We start from the raw sequence: 25,192 nt of genomic DNA on the forward strand, positions 1-25,192 counted from the left end.
GGAAATACTGTAACCGAATATATCCATGAGTAACAAAATGTGAAACAAATATAAAAAGTAGTTCTTTAGAATTTACATATAATCGTACTATAATATAAACTGGTAGAAATAATACACATGACTATCTTAAATTATCATGGCTAGGGGCTGGGAATGTAGCTCAGTGGTAAGCCACTTACCTAACATGCTTGAGGCCCTGGGTTCAATCCCCAGCTCCAGAAGAAAAAAAGATTAGATTATCATGATATATAGGTATTCTTAAGTTGGATGTCTTATAATCAGTAGTATAGTAGTAGTAATAGTAATCAATTTTTACAAGATATTTTTAGTCTTTCTTTTAGCAAGAACATTAATGGGCTGAGCCTGGAGACACATGCCTGTAATCCCAGCAGCTTGGGAGGCTCAGGTAGGAGGATCCCAAGGTCAAAGCCAACCTCAGCAACTTGGTGAGGCCCTGAGCAATTTAGCAAGAACTTGTCTCAAAATAAAATATTTAAAAAGGGCTGGAAATGTGGTTTAGTGGTTAAGCACCCTTGGATTTAATCCCTGGTACAAAAAAAAAAAAAATCATGGTGATGGCAGCTTCAAATATTGATACTAAAAATATGAAAATGAAAGATTAGTATTCTGTGATTCTTCTGAGTTGAAGAATGTAGAAGAAATAACTTTTAAGGAAGAAAAAATTCTCTTTACATAGGATGTTCTTCAACCATACTTCCTAGGTAGGTCTACATTTTCCCAACTCCTTGCCTTTTTGAAAATAATATTCCCTCTAAGATGTTCTTCTTCCTCCCTTTCCCCTACCTATCCCAGCGCAATCCATCTCTAAAAGCTGCCTCTAAAACTCATTCTAGTTGTACCCCATTTGTGTACAATGAATCAAAGAATAAAAATAAAGGGAATTATTAAAATTGAGATCCCTATGTGGGTAACTCAGGAAAAAAAAATAATTAGGGCTCTGTGTGAATTAGCAGGATTTCTTTAATATGATGATCTAACACTGGTCAGAGGATTACTTCATTTTCTGAATTGTACAACCATATTTTAAGTTTTTGATTCCCACCCTGTCATTGAAGACTAGCTATACTTGGACATAAAAGAGCAGAATACTAAGATGTCAAAAGCAATGAAGTTATTAAAAATCATTAGAAAAACCTAGAAAACAGTTTTCTGTAAAGAGAGATAGACACTGTCAAGGGCTGGAAAATGAGCAGTTCAGGCTGCTGATCCATGTCGGGACACAAGCCTGTCTGTGCTATTTCCCTTGTATGGGGACTCCCCAGGAATGGTGGCTCAGTGAAAAATGAAAGTGATCATTCCAGCCTTTCAGACTTCCTCTGCCTGAGGTCAATAGTAAATACCATAATTAGAAAAATGTGTGAAATGTGAGCCTAGAGAGGGGGTATCAGAGGCTTTGCAAGTGGGGAAATGTCCAGTAAGGTCGTATTCCAAAAATGTGCAAGACAGCTCAACATGTCAAATTTTAATCACCCAAGCACACACATTTTGCACATACTGTGGATTCTTGGTAAAACTGAAAATGTATGACTTTTGGTAAAGAATGATTTTAGTGGTCTCTTTCCATTATTAAAATGTGGCCCAATAGCTAAGATTTCCATCATCATAGTTTTCATGTTTGCACTTAACATTTACCAAGAACACTGAAAAAAAGTGCCATCTGGTCTAAGGGAGATGGTTCACTCTACCATATGCTTTTTATGTCCTATGTGACAAGCTGAAAATTTTCTATTTTAAAAATAGTGTTATGGTTTAGAATCAGGTGTCCCCCCAAAACTATTGTGAGACAATTCAAGAAAGTTTGGAAGTGAAATGATTGGGTTATGAGAGCTTGACCTAATCAGTGTATTAATTTCCATATAGTGATTAACCGGGTGGTAACTGTAGGTAGGCAGGGTGTGGCTGGAGAAGGGTCATTGGGAGCCTATGGGATATTTGTCCTTGGTGAGAAGTCTCTCTCTACTTCTACTTCCTGATTGTGCATTGTTCATGTCCTGAGCTGCTTTCCTCTACCACACTCTTCTGCCATGATGTTTCGCCAGAGCAATGGAGCTGGCTGTGGACTGAGACCTCTGAAACCATGAACATAATGGTGGGATTTGTTGTTACATATTCATACATGCACACAATGAATTTGGCCAGTACCATTCACAATTATTTCTCTTTTCCCTTCCCCTGGTCCCTTTTCCTCCCTAAGGTCTCCCTTCAATTTTCCCCTTTTCCTTTTTACTCTATGGCTTTGACATATGACAGAAAACATACAACCCTTGACTTTGTCTTATTTAATACAATGTCAAGTTCCATCCATTTTCCTGAAATTGACATTTCATTCTTCTTTGTGGCTGAATAAAACTCCATTGTGTGTGTGTGTGTGTATGTATATATAAATCACACTTTCTTTAATCATTCATCCATTGATGGGCACCTAGACTGGAGGCTGGTTCCATAGTTTGGCTATTGTGAATTGTGCTGCTATAAACATGGATATGCATATATCACTATAGTATGGTGGTGACTTTAATCCTTTATGATGAATACCACCGAGTGGAATTGCTAGGTCATATGGTGGTTCCATTGCCATTCTTTTGAGGAAACTCCATACTGACTTCCATAGTGATTGTATTTATTTACAATCTCACCAATAGTATAGACGTTTTTCTCCACATTCTCTCCAGCATTTATTAGTTTGTATTTTTGATGGCTGCTATTCTAACTGGAGATGGAATCTCAGTGTAGTTTGGGTTTCCATTTCCCTAATTGCTAAATATGTTGAACATTTTCTTCATATATTTGTTGGCCATTTGTATTTCTTTTTAGTCTGTTTAACTCATTGTCCATTAATTTATTGGCCTTTTTTTTTTTTTTTTTTTTTTTTTGGTGTTAAAAGTTGAGTTCTTGGGACTGGGGAGATAGCTCAGTTGGTAGAGTGCTGCCTTGCAAGCACAAGGCCCTGGGTTCGATCCCCAGCACCACAAAAAAAAAAAAAAAAGTTGAGTTCTTTATATATTCTGGGTATTAATCTTCTGCCAGAAGAGTAGCTAGCAAAGAATTTTCTCTCACTTTTTTTACATTCTAAATTGTTTTCTTAGCTGTGCAGTTTTTTTGGCATTATTTCCTGAGCTTTAGGAATCCTATTAAGGAAGTTGTCTCCAGCCTATGTTGGAGTGTTGCCTCTACATTTTCTTTTAGGAGTAGCATAGTTCCTGGTCTCATTCTTAGGTCTTTGATCCGTTTTGATTTGACTTTTGTGTAGGATGAGAGATAATCATCCATCTTTCTATATTCAACTCTAGAGTGTTTTGCACATGAGATGGAGATGACTCACAATCTGAAACCATTTTTTTTACCTTAATTACAAAGCTTTACCAAAAAAAAAAGTTTACTGCTAGAATTTCATTAACATACATTTTTAAAAGAAAAACATAATCTAAGACCACCAATAGTCAAATTCTGCATACACTGATATCTGAACTTCAGAAAACACTGAAAATATTAGCTTTAAATAAGACAAAACTGCAAATTTAATCAATAGAAATTAAACAGATCAATTTATTTATTTTTTTGGTATTTCACAAGTTTTGGAAAGGCTATTTGACAAATTTCTTTAACTGCCAACTTTATAGCTATGTTTAACAAAAAAGGCCTTTACTCATGGCCCTGTTAATACAGGCAAAATGTCCTATTGTATAACAAATGCTAGAGATTCCATAGCAGATTTGAGGGTGTAATATTAAAGGAGTAAGATGTTTTCTTTCAACTGCCATTTAATTGATGACATAATACAAACATTAATTGCTATCATGACCACCAGTGATTTATAGAGTAAAATCTACAGACAATACCTACCTAGAATGTTGAAATTAGTAACACAGTATTCAAATTGGTGTTTTTATACATAGATCTAACAATCACAGAGATTCCTTTGATCCTAATTTTAAAAGATGTGCTGGGGAATTGAGGAGTAGAAACAGAAGACTGGCAGTGCACGCTGAGTTAGAGCTGACAGTGGCTCATATCAGTCATTATCCGGATTAGGATATGTTTTAGACAATGTGAAATGCCTAAATCGTGGCATATTGGGGAGGATGTTAAGGATGAATAATTCATTAGTCCTAAACAAAAATGGGTTTCAGGAGGGAAATGAAAAGTGGGAGAAATATGCTTGAATGCTGGGCAATATAAAAAGGTCACTGGAGAAACTGCGTTGGTGACCACTCAGAAATGCTCTTCCCATAGGCTACCTGCTCCTGACTACCAAACAATTTTAGAGCACAATTTAAGTACATAGTACATTTCAACTTTGATAAAGTACACTATATTTGTACTGCATAAGAACACAAATCTAATTTAGTAAAAAGTACCAATAAATGTTAGAGGTATGCTTTTGTTCCACTAATTCTCACTTGCTGCAGTAATAACAAGTAGAGGCCCTAACGACCTCCTTTGATGAATAGTTAAGACATATTTTTAGATCAGCAGCACATTATTGAACAATTTTGTAGACTACAAACATGCTCTTTCCAATACATCAAAACAATCCTATTTCAATTTATCAAGAACTATTTTAGGTCGAGCCTTCAAGAACAAAATGTTTTTCAAAACTGTATTATCAAAAGTAAGAGCTACTGAATATGAAACAGGTAATTTACTTCAGATGGTAGTTTTCATGAAGTATTTACTTCCAACGTCAGTTTACTCTAACATTATGGCAAATAGGACAATGATTAAAATTAGCCACTTTTCAAACCACAGCTTCAAAAAAGTAGAAATAGACAATTATATCTCATTAAAATCTTCAAGCAGTGATTAAAGAACTTGCAAACGTCTTCAATAAACTGATGAGGCAGAACAAAAAATAGAAAAATTTAAAACCTCTCAATCCCAAGCACCAATGAAAGCTAAGCAATTATACCTACAAATCCTTAATGACAGGTCTTTCCTAATTGGAAATCCTGAGATTTTAAGCACTGTGACTTTACAGAAGGCAGGTTGGTATGAGTAACTTTACTTTTAATAGACAATATTTTATTTGGGGGCACTTAGTATTTCACATATCCTCAACAAGTTTTGAGGTAGGTTAAATATTGTATTTTACAAACTAAAACTCAAGATGTTATGTCACTTGTCACAAACCACAGGAGTTCTATCATGGTTGGGAATAACATGGTCTCTGATCCTTCAGATTAATCTTTCTGATGTTTGGATTTAATGGTGATAGCTTGCAAATGTTCATGGGAAAAAAAAAAAAGACTAGCTATAATAGAAATTCTACTTTAGGATATTTTTAAATTCTTAAATGGATCTTACAGTAAGTATATACTCTAGAATAACATACTTGCTCTCATTACAAATATATTCATATATTTATATATAATTGATCCTTAAAATTACAAATGAGCACAGTACTGATTTTGTTGCTTTTCTGCCTTTGGGGTGGGTGGCATAGGAAGATAATTAGCCTTTAAGTGTAGGTGCTATGTTCAAGGCACCATCTATGATTTGGGATCACAGGAAAGCAGTTATACAAATGAAGCCAAGACCTAGAAAAGATGCCCGGATCCAAAAGAGGGAGGCTTTGTGCAATTCAGAGATGAACAGAAAAACAGTATCAGCTGTCTAGTGATCCTCATCATCATGCTACTGTATTACAGCTTATGGGAAGAGCTCTAAGACAACGTAAACGTGTCCTAATAAAGTCTATTGTAAGTTCTCACTAACTGGATAAACCACAAGTACAATAAAAACCATATTTTATTAAAGTGACATCTAAAGAAGTATCCAAATATTTTTATGAATAAATTTTACCTATCACGTATGTTCCTCTTGTCACAAGTCTAATTCTTAGTCATAATTACTTAATTCAGTTCAACCTGACATAGCTTCCTGGGTCAGTCCTTTCAACTATTTGTTTCATTATAAAATTTTTATTTAAACAATTGTTAAATGCCAATAATAATACAGGATTAAGTGGTAAATTAACAACTGAAAAATTAGAACGAAAAAACCATTACTGTATTTTAAAATACAGCATCCAGCACAGCAAATTTAAAAAGAGTAAGGATACAGACACTATGCTTTCATATAAACTGAACAGCCCAATACTGTGAGTCAAAGAAGCAAAGAAAGGCAAAAATAAAAAATAAGTGGGGCAGTAGGGTGGGGAGAAGAAAATAGAAGGCAGAGTATGAATCTTTTACTCTAGGGTCCCCAAAGTTAAATGTGGAAGTAAAAAGTCTCTATACTTAAAAAAAGCGTATATAAATTATATGAGCTGCGATTTTCATAAAAGTCAAAATGAAATCTGCATAGGGCAAAAGATATGCCTAAGCAACATATCATATTTGCACAAGGCCACTGAATGTCATGGATATTAGTAACAACTGTAAAAGCTTAATTCTATGGCAGACTGAGTGAAGACCTAAGTTTGGTATTCTATAAGCCCAAGATTATAAACTACTCATTATATAAAAGCGGTAAGGACAGAGTTTTGTGTAGGAGGAACTCTTGTGCTTCTGGTTGGCACATTATCTACTTTCTAATGTGTGAAATTAATACAGACATTTATGAAAGGTTGTGCAAAACTACTGTATTTACAAAAATGGCACAAAAGTGAATTCAACAGTTGATGCACATGCATACTTCAATCACATCTTCAACAATGAAAGGTATTCAACACTACAGAAATAAGAATACTAGCTTCAATGGCAGCTGTTAAGCACTGAAGTCACGTAAGTTACACCAGAATGGGCAAATATTGCCCAAGTAAAATTCTATTGTTAAAGCTGAAACAGGTTTAAGGCCATTCAAGTTCAAGCACAGTTATACAAATCTTTCAAAGTCCCTTCTATTTGAGTTTGAATTATGTGACCTTTCTTCCAACTTGTGGTCTTAAACTTCTGTTTTACAAAATCCAAAAGGAAAATACAGAAGAAATCAATACAGAGGTTACATTAAATAAGAGTTTAACATACAAAGCTATAATTAAGATGAAGTGAGGAAGGTCAAAACATTAAAACTGTAAAATTTGCTTGTTACTTGTTGGAACCTACACTGGGAGTTAGGTAATATATACAAATATTTTCAAGTAGATTACTTATGTTGCTCTAACATGTTCTTTTCATCAGTGCACTGTTAAAACTAATCAAAACCTCTACACATGTATATTCCCTTACAATAGCAGCACACACTATCGCTACCTGCAAAGCCTTCAGTCTCAAATGACTTAGTGAATGAAAGGAATAAAAAGTGGATAAGTAACATATGAGGAGAAATAATGGGAATTAGAAATTTCATGCAGGTCAGCTCTTTTAATCAGCCAGCCAGCTTGCTAGCAACAAGGGATGGTTTCCGCTGAGGAAGGTCCTGTGGAGTGGGAATGTGGTCACCAGTGACCTCTGTCTTATCCGGGGCTGCAGTAGGAAGTTGCTTGTTCTTCATCTTTGCTTTTGCCATGTTGTAATCCCCAGAATCAAAATATTTTTGCTACAAAAAAAGGGGGGGAGGCAAAAACAAAAATTCAGATTAAAGTTTTAAGAGCTTTCAGATATCATTAGACTATTTAAGACATAGATTTGTGACCCTGCACTGCTAGTATAAAATGACTTAGTCTAAACAAATCTGAACTGGAACATTAATAGGATGAAACAGCTATGTTTCTCTATTGAGTTCTAGCATAAGTCAACAACTGAGAACTCAAGCCAGAATCCCTTCTTTAGGCTTACTTGGACCATTTCTGATTTTAATATAGAACCCTCAAGACTGACATCAAGCTACCTAGAAATAAAATCCTGGACTCAGTAAAACATAAAAACTTTCATTTTCTGTTCACCAGGTGGATATTCTTGCTTAAGTGATTTTGAAAATAAAAACATCATAATTCACCAACTTGCATTTAGGATATGCCACCCACCTCCCAATCAACCTCATACTCATTAAAATTATTATTTTAGTTGTTGGTACTCTGTCCTCTATGATAAACATCTGTAAGAATTTAAATCATATTTATCTAATCACTAGAAATTAATTTGCAATGAAATGATGGCCTGAGTGAAGAAAAGGTCTCATACGATGCCTCTCTTTAGGGACTATCCTTTGAAAAGCTTTATCTGGTCCATAGCCAAAAGGTTTAAAGTTAGAAATTGCTTCTCATGTGACATTATACAAACATCATATGGAGTATTAACAAGGAAAATTGGACCAAGTCCTTCTGAGGCTGGCTTGCAGGAGTTTTTTTGTTTTTTTTTTTTTTTTTGGGGGTACTGGAGATTGAACCCAGGGTTGCCAAGACTGGCCCTCAAACTTGCAATCCTCTTGTCACAGCCTCTCAAATTGCTGGGATTGTAAGTGTGTGCACCCTGCTGAACTTCCTTCTGTATAATGTTTTAAAATGAGTGTAGAAAAAAATTTTCAGAACTCTGATGCACTGTATATTAAAGAGCTGCTTCTGAATTTAGTGACCTCAGGAAGAGAACAAAACAACCTGTCAAATTTCTTACTGTTAAAAGTACAAAGAGAAACTTATAGTGCAAACTTTAGGAAGATTTTTGCCAATGTAACAAACTCAGTTTCTAATAACAACAATCTTACAAGCAAGAGTTCATCATATAAGAATCTTACTTAACTGCAAATCAGACTGCTCCGCTTGGGGAAAAGCAATTAAATGTATTTTGTGTGACTAGACATAAAATTGAAATCAATGCTTGACAATACAGGCTCTAAGAAAGGAACGGATTACTATAAAAGACAGTCCTCACACAGAGATTCAGCAAAGACAATAATACAACAAAGATGTCAGATAAAGAACTTCATGCTTTAGGTAGAGGTGAATTAGATTGATGTTTTTCATATTGGGATACACAGATACAGTCTAAGGGTGATATTAGTTGTATTTAACAATTTCTAAAGTTTGTGAGTTGTTAAATAAAAGCATTTTTAAAATTAACCAAACATATTCTGGATCATCTGGATGATAATCTTACTAAAAAAGGTCCTTTTCTCGTGCAAATGCAGAAAGTCATACTTATATTGGTATTTACAATGCATCCACATAAAGTGATCACCAAAAGTGATATGTTTAACTTTAAAGCCATGTTTCTTAAAACTGGATCCTCAGTCTTCTTGGGTCTGACTGCTTCTTTCTATTCCTCCCAGCTCTGGCAGTCTACATGGATATGATGTATATAATCTTACTGTTAAAAGCCTCAAGATAATATTATATAACATTACTTCATAATGATGCCAATGAGACAGTAGCACACAAAGGGCCTTATAAAATTGAATCCAACCCTCTAAAATAATGAAGAAACTTGCCAAGCTTGCTAACTACTGTGACAGAGGAAAATCAAAACCCAGAACCCCATGATTCAGATTCTTTTAAAAAAAAAAAAATCAAGACTTCATTTCCTTAATTTTTTAAAAACATTCACTGACATTCTGGCAGACTACTGAATTAATCCGAGCTCACTTCTCAACTTCCATATAATTATTTCTTGATTCAGTTGGTATTTTCTTCATTTCTCACTATATGTATCTACAAGATGCAATGTATAGAAATTCTGACCTAAAGATGCTTAAAAAAAAAATCATAAATAGTTGAAGCTAGAGGAAAATTATAACAATAGTCGTAGTGTATTGGAAAAAAAGTCTGTTAACTTACACTAAACATTAACAAAGAATAATAATCAGTCAAACTGAAATAATTTAATAGTCAAAGAAGATTATACATATCATTTATTTCATAACTAAAAATATGCCCAATGGGACAGTTTTATATTTAGACTCAGTACATGTACATTCTACTTAGATTCATAGGATGGTTTTCATTCTACTTTTTAAATTTATTCCTGATATTATGATCTTTGTAATTGTTTTAAAATAGCCACATTTTTCATTTTGACTTATTAAAATTTGTTTAACCATTTCTCTGCTATTGAAAAGTGATGCTGCTTCTAATTAAAATTAAAGCTACAAGGGAAAATCTTGAATCCTGAAGACACTGAATTACTTTGAATTACACCCTTTTTGTTAATTCATAAGAGATTATTCAAAAAACATGAACTTTTTTTTATAAATTTTGATCAATACCACTTTCTAAAACATAGTATTTTTTAAATGTTTACACAAAACAAAGAGTATATTTTTTAAAAATATTTTTTTTAGTTGTAGATGGATACAATATCTTTATTTTTATGTGGTGCTGAGGATTGAACCCAGTGCCTCACACATACAAGGCAAGTGCTCTCCCACTGAGCTACAGTCTCAGCCCCAAAGAGCTTATTTGTTTCACCTAAATTTCAACCTTATGAATAGGTATTAGGGGGGTTGGGGAGATAGCTCAGTTGTAGAGTGCTTGCCTTGCAAGCATGAGGACCTGGGTTTGATCCCCAGCACCCCCCCCCCCCAAAAAAATAGGTTTTAAGTATTTTCCTAATTTAGTTGTATATACACTACAGTATAATTTACATTTCATTGATTTCTATCATGGATAAGCACTTTTCTTTGTTTATTACATCTGTTAATATCCTTTATCTAGGGTTACCTTAATGTTTTTCTTGTGTATCTCAAAGTCTGCCCCTCCTTTTTTCCTGGTAATAATTCCCCCACTGGATTATGTCTCATTGTATAGAGGTTTTACACTTTTATACATTTATTGTAGTTTTTCCTTATTATTTCAAACCTGTGAATGTCATTTCATTCAAGAGTAAACCACACCATTCCATTTTTTTGACACTTTTAAAAAACTGTTAAAACATTCTTTTGGAACCTTATTTGGAAAAACGATCCATATATAAGTGTGGCATGCACAAACTCACATACGTTACAGACATTGTTTTTAGTACACAAGCAGCAGACATTAGTATATTTAAGGAGAGACATGATATGGCATCTCATTTGGTAAACAATTCTCTTCCATATATAATATCTCATCCTTCCCTGGTCCCTATGTGGTAAATGATTTAAATGTGTTTAAGCTGAATATGAAATCCTCTAAAATTTTTTTTAACAGAATAAAAGGGTTAGATGAGAAAACTTAAGGCATAAACAAATACGATTATCTCATCTCATTACTGAGAAATAATGGTTTCTCCCTCACACAAAAAGATGACAAGATTTTGAAGAATATATATCCAGTAATCTGAACTACTAAAATTACAGTATATATAATATATTAAGAGTACTCTGTGAAACCTATTACCAAAGGAAAGAGTAAGCTGTGTTTTTATATGTGATCATTTAATCCAAATACAAAATTCAAGCCTTTGGATATTGTGTGGGAATCACTTTTAAAACAGGGAAAAGTTAAAATATATGGGCAGCAGTATAAATACCAGTTTCTGGTGAGCAGTTGCTTTTGGAGAAAAGGATGAAAGGGACTACGAATAAAGCATAGGGTAGGTTACAATTACATATACATTTACAAAGAAGAAACTGAAATAAACATGGCAAAAATACTAACATTTTAACCTAAGTGGTGTGTACCTGGGTTCTGTATTATTTGCGCTATGCTACATTTGAAATAATTCACAATTTAAAATTGTAAAAATTGTAGTCTTTTCATATTTATGGAATGAAAAGTATAAAATATTGAAAAAAGGCATACACAAACATGCATCTGGCAAGTACAGAGCTAAATAAGCAGACACTCATCTCACGATCTGTCAGTACAGAGTTCACAAGGGTTTAAATATTTGAAGGTTACACATGATTACTTACCCCTTTCTGCAATCGTTTCCTTAAAAAATCTGACCCTCCAGGCTTTTGTCCCAGGTGAGGATACCTTGCTTTTAATTTTGCTTCTTCAGCTTTCTCTGGACTAGTCACTTTATCTTCCATTTCCTAAAATAATTTTAAATAAATTACTTCTCTAGTACAACTCAGTTATTTAAAATAATTCACCTTTTAATACCTGGATTTTGACTTTAGTTGCTGAATGCCAAGTAACACAGCATCTAAGAAACCAAGCACAGAAGCCTTTAAACACCCCTATCTTGTTTTTCAAATGTTCCATGTGATAGCTCTATTATAGCTGTGATGCATGTGTAGCACCCCACACACTGGATAAAAATATCAAGATAGCTCAGCTCTAGTTTTGCTTGCCATTACTTTCCAGTCATGTATTATACATTTATAGTTAGTCACCTTCTATGGAACTCTTCAGCTCTTTGTCTATATTTAGAGAATTTTCTTAATACTGCAAAAATATAAAAGATTTTTGATTTTCTACTTATCCAAAATGATGTAGGATTTGAAGCTCCTTAGATTCTTTACTAGAAATTAACAGCAGCCTACTTACTAGCATATTTTCCTGAATAAATTAATACAGAAGACCTTGACATTTGTAAAGGAAAGAAATACTATTTTCAAAAATCCTCATCTGTGTTTTATTGCATAATTTTCCCCATGTTTAAAATAAACTGTTCATGTCAAAGATCCTATTCTTTAATGTATCAAAACTGTTTTCTGATAAGACTGTCAATATCCTATTTATTTTTGACACCAGTCTTGACTTACTCTATATCTTTCAAAGTACCATATGTTATAGGGAAGCAGTATTTATCACTTCATAGTGCACTGCACAAGAGAGATGAGTCAAGAATAACAAAGCTGTCCTGTGACTGGAAGGTTAGGTAACTGGCAAGGCATACTTTCCAGCTAATAGATTCCTTTCTGCACAATGGATCAGCAAAATTATACCTCTGCATATGTTGATTCTTCTGGATTATTTATGAAATAAAAAAGCAGGAATGTTAAATTCACAATTGTCAAACCAACTTTTTTATATAGCAAGTAAACCACTTATCTAGGAATTGAAAAAAAAGTCACACAATTTTTGCACACATTTTCCTCAAAATTACATTCATACATTTTATAATCAGCTTTATTTGCATTAGGTTTGTCAATACTTTCTTCATTTTGTATGGCTTCCCTGCATACTGTCATACTCCATTTTCAGTCTTGGAGAATTTGGAGAAAAAAAGTACTGCATCAAATATACTTTGTTTTCTATAGGGCTTATTTTTTATATGTATATTCTCCCTTCTTGCTTCAAATGTCCTACTTCTTTTATGTTGCAGTTTCATACATCTATGTTGATTTTCACTCTCCTTACTGTGGTTACATAATTCACTCACACGATATACACAAAATTCAACTATGTGTGCTCAGCCAGAGATATTACAGATTTCAAATAATGGTGGTTCTGCCAATTATTGCATACCAGAAAGGTATAAACCAGAGAGGTTAGGTGTGAGTATGGTATGTAAAAACTGCTACTTTCACTTTCACCTTAATCCTAGGGTTTGGAGTATAAGTATATCAACATGCTATTTATTACTATACACTACAAGCCTACTACCTCGGCTGACCCTCAAATCATCCTAGTCATCTGCTGTGACTACATGACTTACTGAGAACTGATGGGCAGCCTGTAATATAATTATGCTTTCTTTAGGAGTTTTTCCAGAGTGATTTTAGTTATGATTTTTGCTTCAATAACTTTAGAATCTAATTCCCATGCAAGATAAGACTATGTTGTAATCATTACAAAAGTTGGAGAAATAACATAAATTTAAGGTTAGCAGTTTAGTGTGGGAAGATGGAATAAGTCATTGCACAAATGCCTCAATGGCTCAGTCTTCACTGCAGACAACTCCTACAGTCAAGGGTGTTCCTACTGCTGCAATTTATAATTGGAAATGGAAAAAGGGACCTGCTCTCGGGTTTCCTGGTACAGTTAATTTTAAATGATAGTGACTGACAGAAACCCAAAGATGATCACTGCCCTTCAGTCCCAGCAGCTTCAAATAAAAGTGTGTTAATGGAGGCCTACATATGTACTAAAATCAACTTTCTTGGGTTTAGAAGATGAGAGCTTTCCACTTTTCCCGTAATATTTGAAACAGGAGTTCTCTAAGTCCCTGTTAGTGCAACTTCCCAGGTGAATTTAAAAGTTGCTGCATTAAACACCAAAAAGAGGGTGTTAAACTCAACAACTCTAAAGATAATATTATTTAAGCTACATTTTTAAATGACTTCCACAATATACTTCAGCTGGAATGAAAACAATTCTCCAAATAAAATTTGCTAACAAGGAAATAGCAAAGAAAGAAACTGGTGTATAGGCACATATACTGACAAGTCAATATTCTAACTTGAAGGTCTTTATTATGTGGGGTTTAAAAAAGGGACAGGGGGCTGGAAATATAGTTCAGTGGAAAGTGCACGCATGAGGTCCTGAGTCCAATTCCCAATACCAAGGAAAAAAAAGAAAAGAACTAAAATACCATATAGCAGTATACTATTTTTAAAGTTTGTGTTCTATAGTCCTATATCACTTAGAAGAGTTTATAATATTTATTTTACATTTAGCTTATTTAAGGATGAACAATAAAATTTTAAGGGGAATCAATTAAACCAGAGAAACACAGTATATAACTTGAGGGGCTAAAATGAATAAAATCAACTGAAGAAAAGGGGGGCAAGAGGAAAGACCAAGTGTGATGGCATTGCTGTGGCAGTGACAAAAAGAAGCAAAGATTAACACAGGAGAAAAAGTCCTAAAATTTCAATAACCACAGAAACCATGGACTGATAATAGAATGTTCATTTAAATCCAGCAGTTAGATTTACCAAAATAAATGAATAAAAAATAAATTTCTAGTCACTTCTTCAGTTAAAAAAAAAAAAAAAAAAAAAAACTAAGAAAAAAGAACACAGGTTAAAAGTAAACTTATGGGGGGAAAATGACATAACAGATAAGCCCTAACCAAAACAGAGATAATGCACTTAACAGTCAGAATTTTGAACTTTTTGTTACTATAGGTTACAAATAGAGAAAATAGAAACCAAGGGTATAGCAACTGACATATGTTCATGATGTATCTAAAACAAAACAGACCTGAAGACAAGAAGCATTATTAGAAACAGAGGATCTAAATAAATATTAATGCCTCCAATAAAACAGCCTCAAAAATATATAAAAAAATTTAAGGGACTATAGGGAGTAACTGATAAGTCTGCCACCATGGAATTCAACACACCTTCCTCAATTATCAAGGGGGGGGGGGCAAATAAAACAGTCAAGATACTTGATTTAAATTTATACCCCCAAATTAAAGAATATATATTCTTCTCAAACACAAATGGAAAAATTGACAAAATAACCAGGTTTAAAGTCAGTTTTAACCATTTTCATCTATACCCCTATCTATGATTGCAATTCGTAAATGTGTGTATGTGTGTGTATAAATCCCTAACATTTGGAAATTAAAAAACATTACTAAGTAATTGATAATTATAAAAAGAAATCCGCTGGAAATGGTGGTACCTGCCTGTTATCCCAGCTACTCAGGAAGCTAAGGCAGGAGGATGGCAAGTTGGAAAAGAGCCTGAGTAACATAACAAGATGCCATCTGAAAGTTAAAAAAAATAACTTTCAGATGGGGTCTTGCTAAGTTTAAAGGGCTGGGCATGTAGCTCAGTAGTAGAATGCTTACCCATCACAAGCCACGTCTGGGTTCTCCCAGTACCACAAAAAGAAAAAATAAAAATCATGAAAATTAAAAATACTTAAAAAAAACTCCATAAGTTGTGTGTGTGTGTGTGTGTGTGTGTGTATGTCAAAACTTATAGGATAAAAGGGCTTATATTAAAGAATATAGTTAAATGTCAGTGACCTGTAAGTACATGAAGAGGGTTAGTGATGTAGCTCAGTGGTCGAGCAGCTGTCTGGCACATGAAGTCCAGGATTTCATTCCTCAAACTGCCCCCCGCCCCCCCAAAAAAAGTCAAGCAAAGAAAGGAAAGGAGAAAATAAAAAATAGAAACTAGTGAAATAGAAAACAATATAGAAGATCAACAAAAGGGGGGGGGAGGAAAAACAAGCTTAAGAAAAAAGTATTTAAATTCAAATCTGGTTTTAAAGTTTTATTCTGAGAAGTCTCTATATAATACAGGACTACATTTTGGAAACAAATGCTGGAATATAAGTGGATTTACTTAGCTAAGTGGTTTCTTTCTTTTTTTTGTACCAGGGACTGAAGCCAGGGGTGTTTGACCACTGAGCCATATCCCCAGCCCATTTTTTGAGATAAGGTCTAGCTAAGTTGCTGAGGCTATCTTTCAATTTGAGATCCTCTCCTGCCTGTCTCCTAGCTAAATGATTTCTAAGCCAATGATACTGGAGCAGTGAGTGGGATGTAAGAGAAACACTGGCAGAATTCTGAACTTTTCCCAATACGTTACAAATTGGGAAAACAGAAACCCAGATATATGCTCATGATGTATCTAAAACAAAATCCAAGAACTTAAAAATAGTAATCCTCTTTATAAGAACATTTACACCAAAGAATTTTCTTTGTACACTCTATACCTAGTACAAGACCTGACATTTACCAATGTTAAGCATATGTATGTTTGTGAATTATACTATCAAGTACATTAGAACTCCTTTCTGTTAATGGGATGTAAGTAATAAATACATCTAACAAAGGCACTCAAATAATTAAGGATTATTTTATATTCTACTATGGACTGATGATTACTTCTGAACAATGGAAGTTTTTCAGTCTTCAAAAGAAGTTACATAGTATCAGCAATAAAAATCTGGCCACTCTTAGCAAGTTCTCCTCTATTTGCTCAGCAATATTTCACTGATGCACTGACAGATAAATAAATAGAAAGAATTAATGAAAGTCCAAATCTTTTGGGATACTGCCAGGAAGGTACCAATACTCTCTCAACCTCTATAGAAAATTACTTTTGTCTTAAGTCTTTACTGCTTGCCTAGGGTCTGGCACTGAATGAGTGTTCAGTAAAAGTCTATTGAATGAACAAATACAATGTACTTTTCAATTGTTTCCTTAAAGCTAAGAAATTTTTTATACATTTGATAGGTTCATCACCAGCTTATTTGGGGAATATTTCATGTTATAATAGAACCCACAAGTTTAGGAATAGGAGTTGGGAAAGTACTTGCATAAATAACAGAAGCAAACCTATAGACTGTTATACTGAACTGCTAAGACAGCTAAGAAAAACATTTTTAAAATTTCCCAAGGTTCACCTCTAGACTTAACTTCCTATACACAGACCAAACTAGCATGTAACAATCACTTTGAACCTTAAGACTTTTAGTGACCAAAGACTGTTATCAAAACAGCCCCACAAAAATATCAACATTGGGGCTGGGGTTCTGGTTCAGTGGTAGAGCACTTGCCTAGCTTGTGTAAGGCACTGGCTTTGATTCTCAGCACCACACATAAATAAGTAAATAAAATAAAGGTTCATCAACAACTAATAAAATATTTTTTTAAAAAGTCATTTAAAAAATACCAACATTAACTGCAATTTTTTAAAACCTGGGGGGGGGGGAAGCAATTTATATCCACTATTTACTGCTGACATATGGAAACGGTCGTGTATCACTTTATGGGAATGGGGTGAGAAATGCATGTTTAGGCAATTTTACCACTGTGCAAACATCAGAGTGTGCTTACAAAAATTAAGACAGTTGTGTCACTAAATGATATAATCATATGGTACCATCATATAGGTTTCACTGTTGGCCATAATGTATTATGTGGCACATTACTGTATATGGGTGCTTAAATATCCATTCTACCCCCTTCCCTATCAGTTTTACTCATTACATTATCAATATAACTAGTTAAAAATTATATTTTCCAGCATCCCGTGCAGCTAGGCATGACCATGTGACTAAATTCTAGTCAAGAAAATATAAGGAGAAGTGTCATGTGTAGCATCTAAGATGCTTCCCTGAGGGAAGAGAATACATCATTTGCCCTCTTTGTCCTTTGTCCTGGTTGCAAGACATGAGTCCTAACACCTTGAGTCATACTCCTAGTCCTGGGCTAGTCTTTGCTATCTTAGGCACAAGAGAGAAATAACATCTGTCCTCTTTAAACTGTTATTATTTTCATTTTCCTGTCACATGTAACCAAACCCAACTCTGATTAAAACAAAACAAAACCCATCTGCTACATGCAAGACCCTAAATTAGAAGCTATGGGGATGCAAAGGTACTCAGAATTTTGACACACAGAGTTGGGCAAGAAGAGTCTGTCTACGCATGAAGAAAGTGTCCAGAAAAGTTTGGCCTAGCAGAACGCCGTAGGCATGAAGAGGAATTATGGAAGAAAATATGAAAGAAGTATGAATACCAGGCAGATAAGGCTGAACTTCTTCCTGTGATGTATACAGTAGAAACTTGCTCCCAATGTACACATGAAGAAACCCAGAGACCTCAGTAAGTTACAGGACTTGTCCAAGGTCACCCAGTCAAGTGGTATAAGAGTGAACCTTAGTTCTCTAACATGTGATCCAGCTCCATCCCACAATCCTAGGCTGCCTTTGGGAGAATATAGAGCTGAAACGAATCAAGGATATATAAGGAATCCTTGTTATGCAGCACATAACCACAATTTAAATAATAATTCTCTTCTATCATGCACAAAAGAAAAAGTGTATCTTTTAAATGACAGATATATTTTAGTGGAGAGCTCTACTTATAGTTACCCTTTCCAAAAAAAAATCTCAGTTTGATGAATATAATATAACCTGTAGAAAACTTGCTATTAAGATCCTTTAAGCTCTTCAGAGGCACTTAAATTTGACTAGACTGTGGAAACCTCAGGAGGTCACAGTTGCCATCCAGAGAGCCCAGAAGACACAGAACCCCTGAGCCACTTGGAAGGATTTTCCTGCAAGCACTGAAAAGTCCAATTATAGAATTTTCAGAAATACAGTATCACACATACTGCAGGACTTCTAGAAATCATCTATCTGTTGCTTTGGGAGACTGAAGGAATTTGCACTCATACTAAGGTGTTTGCACAACTGAGATTTTTCAGTAGCCCAGACAGAAATCTCAAAATGGCATCACATCACACCCAAGGCCACTGGTCACACAAAAACATCCTGAGATTACTGGAAAATATGGAAAATAATGTCCCACATAATGACAGAGAAACTTTTAAGACAACCCTGTCACATCTGGATTGGGAAAAAATAGCTTTTAATCATTTCTCTGCGGAAATGTGCAAAGACAAATGGGTAGAGATGTCTTCCAAAATGAGGAAGTTGCGTACATTGAAAGAATTAGTTCTGGAAGCCAAAGAATGTGTTAAAAGTCCCATGAAAGGCAAAAAATGGGAGAAACATCCAGACTTCCCCAAAAAACCCCTGACTGCTTATATTCGCTTTTACAAGGAGAAGCGGGCCCAGTATTTACAAGTACACCCTGAAATGAATAACCTGGCGTTGACCAAGGTCCTGTCTGAGAAATACAAGAAACTTCCAGAACATATAAAACAAAAATATATTGATGATTTCCAGAAGGAGAAACAGGAGTTTAAAAAAAAACTGGCTCAATTCAGAGAAAATCACCCTGATGTAGTCGAGGTCTCTAAGACATCTCACATCTACAAGAGGTGCCAAACTGAAACCCTAAAGAATATAGAGAGAAATGTGAAAAATAGGACAACTCTCCAGGAAACCGTTGAATTTTTGAAAGTGAGATTTCCTGGAGAGCCCATGAAGCCACCAATGAATGCATATCATAAATTTCATGAAGATATATGGTCAAGTAGGGAGCTACAACATTTGCCCCTGAGGGAGCGAATGGTAGAGATTGGGAGACGCTGGCAGCGAGTTCCACAGAGCCTGAAGGAAAAGTATAAGAGACAGGCTGAGGAGCTGCAGCAACAGTATAGGGTGGAGCTGGACCTCTGGCTCAGGACTTTGTCACCTAAGGAGTATGAGGCATACAAAGAGACAAGCTATGGAAAGCGTAAGAACATAACCAGGACTGGAGGACCAAACCCCAAGTTCAGACAAATGGACCAGTGTTCCCCATCATATGAGGGTCTGCAAGAAGACCTGGAAGAGAAACAGGAGGTGAAGTCTCCAGGGAGTAATCCCCCAGAGACTGCTCAGATGTTGATGAATTAACACCTATAATCCCTCATGGGGATCAAAAGAGAACAAGAAAGAAGAGTTCCAAGAGGCTGAAAGAAGTGACTCCACAGACTCCAGCAGTGGACAGGAATTTGGAGATGTTTTGGCTGAGGGCAGTGACTCTAGCTTATCCCTCTAGGGGAATCCTCACACTTAGACTCCATCTGAGCTTAGTTATTATCCTAAATTGTTATGGTGAGGGAACTTTCCATCAAAAGGAAGGAGTACAGGTTGGAAAGAAGGGAATGTGGAGTAGTGCATTCTATACCAGTTTTCTAAACATGGGATAGGACGACCCTTCTGAAAGAATAAACATAGCGGTTACCAAGTGAAATTCCACACAACTAAGACTCTAAGAATACAAAACAAGAGGATTGAGCTTTGGAAGGCACACAGGACTAGACTGAGTATTTTTGAAGGAGGTTTTGCTTTCAGTTTCTGATTTCAGTGTTGGTAGAGGAAGGCCCATGAACCTGTGACCCTCCCCCTTCTGAATTCTTCCCTCTGCATTCTTGTACTGAATCTGGAATGAGGACTATTCGATGGTGGGTAGGATAGATAGATGCCTTGAGAAAATCGACCAACTCCTGTATCTGTCTTCCACCTGGAAGTGGGCAGATTTATGCAAGGAGAAATACATCTATCTGTATATTTAACTGTTAGTCCTCAATGAGTTTGCCACTGATTTTAAAAGATGGTAAATAAATTTAAAAACACCTTACCTATTTTGTTTAAATAAGCTCCTCCATAGAAAAAAAGTCAAAACTTTGATAATGGTTGCTCTAAATGATATCTGAATTTATTCTGAGCAGAAGCTCCAAATCCTTCCTATTGACCCTGGTGAGTGAATCTCACCTTCAGTACTTAGGACAGTAATTACACAGATATGGACATAATAAGTACACTACTCTGTGATTTTATGTGATCTGACTTGAGTTCATGCACCGGTATCATAATGCATTAATTACTTTGGTTTACTAGTGTTTTCTAATGTATATGTGTAAGGCTAGAAATTTCTTATAATTTCCCCCTGAATATTGCTTGCTATTTTTTATATTTTGTTCTCATGAATGTTAGCATCATCATAACTGAATCATTTTTATATGAAAAACATTGAGATTTGAGTGGTTAAATTGTTCTTAATTATCTTTTTTTTCTTTTTTTTATTGTAAACAAATGGGATACATGTTGTTTGTCTGTTTCTACATGGGTTAAAGGCATACCATTTGTATAATCATAAATTTACATATGGTAAAAAAAAAAAAAAAAAAGATCCTTTAAAAAATTTAAAAGTTGACACACACACACACACACAGAGTTTCAGTGTTGTTCAGATTTTTTAAGTGGATATAAGCTTTTTATTCTGTTTTACCATCATCTATCCCTCTTTTTTTTTTTTTTTTCACTGTAGTACTAGCACTGCCATTGGGAGTGCTAGTTGGAGCAGTACTGTGGCTATGGTTTCAAGAGAAAAGTTCTGAGGATAACTCAATCAAGCAACAATTTCTGAAAATGCTAACCATTTTACTAGGTACTACAGAAGAGAAAGAAACCAGGGACCTTGAGTTTAAGGTGCTCATAATGAGGTCACACAAGTCTCTCTCAGCTTAGTGTTATTAAAAGTGGAATTTACAGAAGACAGATTCATTAGTTCTCTTCTAAAGACTTTTAAAAGTCTTATTTTCACTTTGATGGTAATCTGAAAGAAAAATATAAGTATATCCAGGCATCTGAATTGACATTTCATGTCTAAGTACTGTCAGGGCTTCAGTATCAGAATTTTCCTCAGACAGAGATTCAGCAGACTACTGCAACTGTCCAGGATAACAATCAAAGAATGGAACTGAGTTTAATACATAAATTTATGTGTGACTGTAGAGAGTTAAATGACCTAAGATCTTACTCTTAAAGAACTGAATCATCACATAGCCCAGGGGAAGTCAACTTCCCATCCTCAAAAAGTCCTGCATTTTAATAACTGCTACCTTATACTAAATACATTAGACATTTTAGTTTCAGAAAACACCAGCCACAATGAATTAATAATTTAGACTGGTTTTGTTTGGCTTCAGAGTGGTGTTAAAGTTAAAAGTTAGTTATTTATAATTGTCTTTTGTGGATGTTGAACTGATACCCCAATAAAAAACAGGAATCCGATGTTCTTTTCTTAATGTGAGTGCCACGCTACTCAAAGTAAGAAACAGTGAGTTGGCTCTTAATCTATGCAGAGTTCAGCTCTTAAATTTTTCTGAGGCAATAGGCTAATCTACTACAGAATCGTTAAAAAGTATTTTCAGCTGAATACTTTGGCTTTAATCGAAAGGTCAACTGGGTACATGAACAATAACCCAATTTTTTAGGTCATCTAACTGTTCTTCCAGAGAGAAGAAACAGGTGATTTGGCTCACAGGAACAGAGAAGTGACTTTGCACATTTTCCTCCTGTTTAGGGATAGTATCTATGCCACAAGCACTTAATATCCACAGCCAGTCTTCAAGAAGGGACATTGTATTCCCAAAAGACTTTGGTTGGTATTAATGACAGCAGCTAAAACCAAAGAACCTGAAATAAATGCTTAATGTAGACAATCATTAAGATAAAACATTCAAACTATCCTTAATATTGTTAGGAGATATATGAGGCTGTTCAGATTAAAAGCATTTATACTGCAGAAGTCAATTCTTCACATTTAAGCAACAAACTAACAGATCTTATCAAAGAAGATAACCTAGAACACTACTGTGTACCAGAAGTCAAAACTGAATTTGAGTATAGTATTTAAAATGCCACTATAGACACTGGTTTGTTATTTTTAATTTAATATTTTGTGAGTTTCTAAATCTCAATCAATAATGAACACAATATTTTATAATAAATATGCTATATTTAAAATTACTGTTAAGACTAATCCTTAAGCTATGCAGCTTTTTAAAATTAAAAAGTCCATTTTTTTTTTTCAAAGTGAAAAAAATTCAATCATTTTCACTGGAATTTTCCAAAATAATGTAACTTGTCCTATTATTTATGCTACTGCTGTCTTCTTACTTTTCTTCAATTACTTTACAAGTAACGTCATTAACAGAACTATCCAATTCAGGAAAATTTAACACGGTCCAGAACACATAGAACCAAATTGGTTCAAACTAATTTCCAACCTGATTAGGGTAGGGGTATGAGTGCAACATTAAGCATAAGCCCTTATAAAGTTCAAGGGTTTATTCGACCCAAATCCTATGTATGGAAATGCAGCTTGATTTTTAAGAAAAATAGTTGGTAACTCTCCATAAACAATTCAGGAAACAAGATACCATGGACTGTCTCATTTCTTAGCCAGTCATATACACCCAGGAAGGCAAACAGCAGAAATATCCTAATGGAAGGGGCAGGCGCTAATCCAGATAAATAAAGGTTTTATAACCTGAATCATAATCGGTATTCCTAATGAATTTCCCTACATCAGAAAGATACTACAAATTAGTTTACAATTGAAATCTGGATCGAGGAGACAAAAAAAATTTTTTTTTAAATTAGTTTACAAAATATTCCTGTGTTTCCATTAAAAACCTGATTGACTAAGTAAACAAAAATTTTAAAGCTTCAACCTTTGGAGTTTTGGTCAAATATCATATGCCACCCCTACTGGCTAACATTTTTGAGCTACATACTATGTGTCTTTCCCCATCTTGGGCCTCACAACAAGCGTAGGAAACAAGAACGATCAATGTGACTTTGCAGAAGAGGAAAATGCATTCCAAAGAATTTAGGAGCTGATTCTAGTAAACAGCTCACAAGGGTTGGACCTGAAATCCCAATGCAAGCCTACATCCCAGCCCAAATCCTAGGTGCCGCCTCTGGAGTTGCTCGCACGCTAACAACACAGGTTGTTGAATGCTTCGGCGGGAAAAGGAAACTTCCGAAGCAAAGTGAAGCCTGCAGGAAAACTCAGGTTCCAAGTGTAAGCTTCCAGTCTTGAGCCCTCCCGTGTTTTTAAGTAATGAAAACAGACACACCGAGGTCTCAGGAAAGACGCGGAGAGTGTTCCAACGCCCAGCCCGCTGGCGCCCATCCAGGTCGGGGAGCCGGTCTTGGGTGTGGGGCCCGGCAGCCGAGGGCCGGGCTCGGGGCGCGCCCTCTGCACGCGGCCGCAGCAGGCCCGCCGCGCCCCGCGCGCACTCACCTTCTGCTCCTCCGCCGAGGCGGCCTCGGGGACTTCCGCGGACATAGCGCTCCCTCTGCAGACAAGACGCCGGGAAAAGAGGCGATTACCGGGTGGCCGAGGCCGCCCGGCCGCTGCCGCCGCCTTAGGCCCGCCCGCCTCCCGCCCAGTTCTCCCAGCGCCCGCCCGGGCCGCCGCCGCCAGCCACGGAGCCCGCAGCCTTGTGACGACACGAGCCTCTAGCGTCCCGCCGGCCGCCGCCCCCGCTCGCCGTGGCCCGCCCACCCCTCCCGCGCCGCGCCGCGCCGCGCCGCGCCGCGCCGTACCTGCCTAGCCCCGCTCCTCCGGCTCCGCGACGACCGAGCACTTCCTCTTTCCTTCAAAGGTCGCGGCTCGCGCCCTACCTCACATCCGTTGGAGGCGGCCGGATGCTTCCTGGGAATTGTAGTGTGTAAGTGGAGCCCTGTCTCCTCGCCCTTTTGCCTACTCGGAGCCGCTCTGTTCCGGAGCCTTTCTGTTCCCACCTCCCAGCCTCTCCCGGTCTCCCTGCGCTCTCCCTTCTGCGGCCACATGCGGGCACCACATAGTTATACGTCTCCTTAACACCGCTCGTCCTTCAAATCGCCAGTCCTGCGTCCCTGCCTCAGCGGAACCCTTCTCCTGAGCCTCCACCCTAGGTCAGATCTACCCCTTAAATTAGGCTACCCCGAGTCTGGAGAGTAACTCTAATGTTAAATGCCACCTTTCCTGTTCAGATAAGCCACACCAGGAGGGAAGGGACCTTGTCTGTATTTATTCATATTTCATTTTAGACCCTCTGAGACCTCAACATTTTCTATTCAATAAATAACGTATGAATTCGTTTGGTCATTCCCACATCTTTAATGAAAATACCGGCATCGAATTCCCCCAATTTTCTTAATTGCCAAATCCTGTAGCTTTATGATCCTCTTTCTACTTGACATCTGAATAGCTGCTGTCAGTACATGGTGGTCCCCCAGAAACTTGGGGACAAGATTGCATTCTTAGTAGTAAAAAGGCAAA

The 25,192-nt window shown here is 36.1% G+C and overlaps 2 protein-coding genes across 2 annotated transcripts; one reads left to right on the forward strand and one right to left on the reverse strand.

Annotated features, from left to right (window-relative positions):
• Nucleotides 1–6,578: 6,578 nt before the first annotated feature.
• On the reverse strand, nucleotides 6,579–24,567 carry ARPP19 (cAMP regulated phosphoprotein 19). Its single transcript, XM_079130015.1, has 4 exons — nucleotides 24,475–24,567; nucleotides 24,170–24,224; nucleotides 11,731–11,853; nucleotides 6,579–7,500 (listed from the first exon to the last, which is right to left on the reverse strand). The coding sequence occupies exons 2-4, from the start codon at nucleotides 24,212–24,214 to the stop codon at nucleotides 7,330–7,332; spliced, it is 339 nt and encodes a 112-aa protein (XP_078986141.1). The 5' UTR covers nucleotides 24,215–24,224; nucleotides 24,475–24,567; the 3' UTR covers nucleotides 6,579–7,329.
• On the forward strand, nucleotides 18,910–19,986 carry LOC306653695 (upstream-binding factor 1-like protein 1; the record flags this gene model as incomplete). The annotated part of the gene is made up of 1 exon (XM_079126685.1): nucleotides 18,910–19,986. One exon carries the CDS (start codon nucleotides 18,910–18,912, stop codon nucleotides 19,984–19,986), a length of 1,077 nt encoding a protein of 358 aa, XP_078982811.1.
• Nucleotides 24,568–25,192: the final 625 nt, after the last annotated feature.

The sequence above is a fragment of the Sciurus vulgaris genome, assembly GCF_902686455.1.
Source record: "Sciurus vulgaris genome assembly, chromosome: 2".
NCBI classification, from domain to species: Eukaryota; Metazoa; Chordata; class Mammalia; order Rodentia; family Sciuridae; genus Sciurus; species Sciurus vulgaris.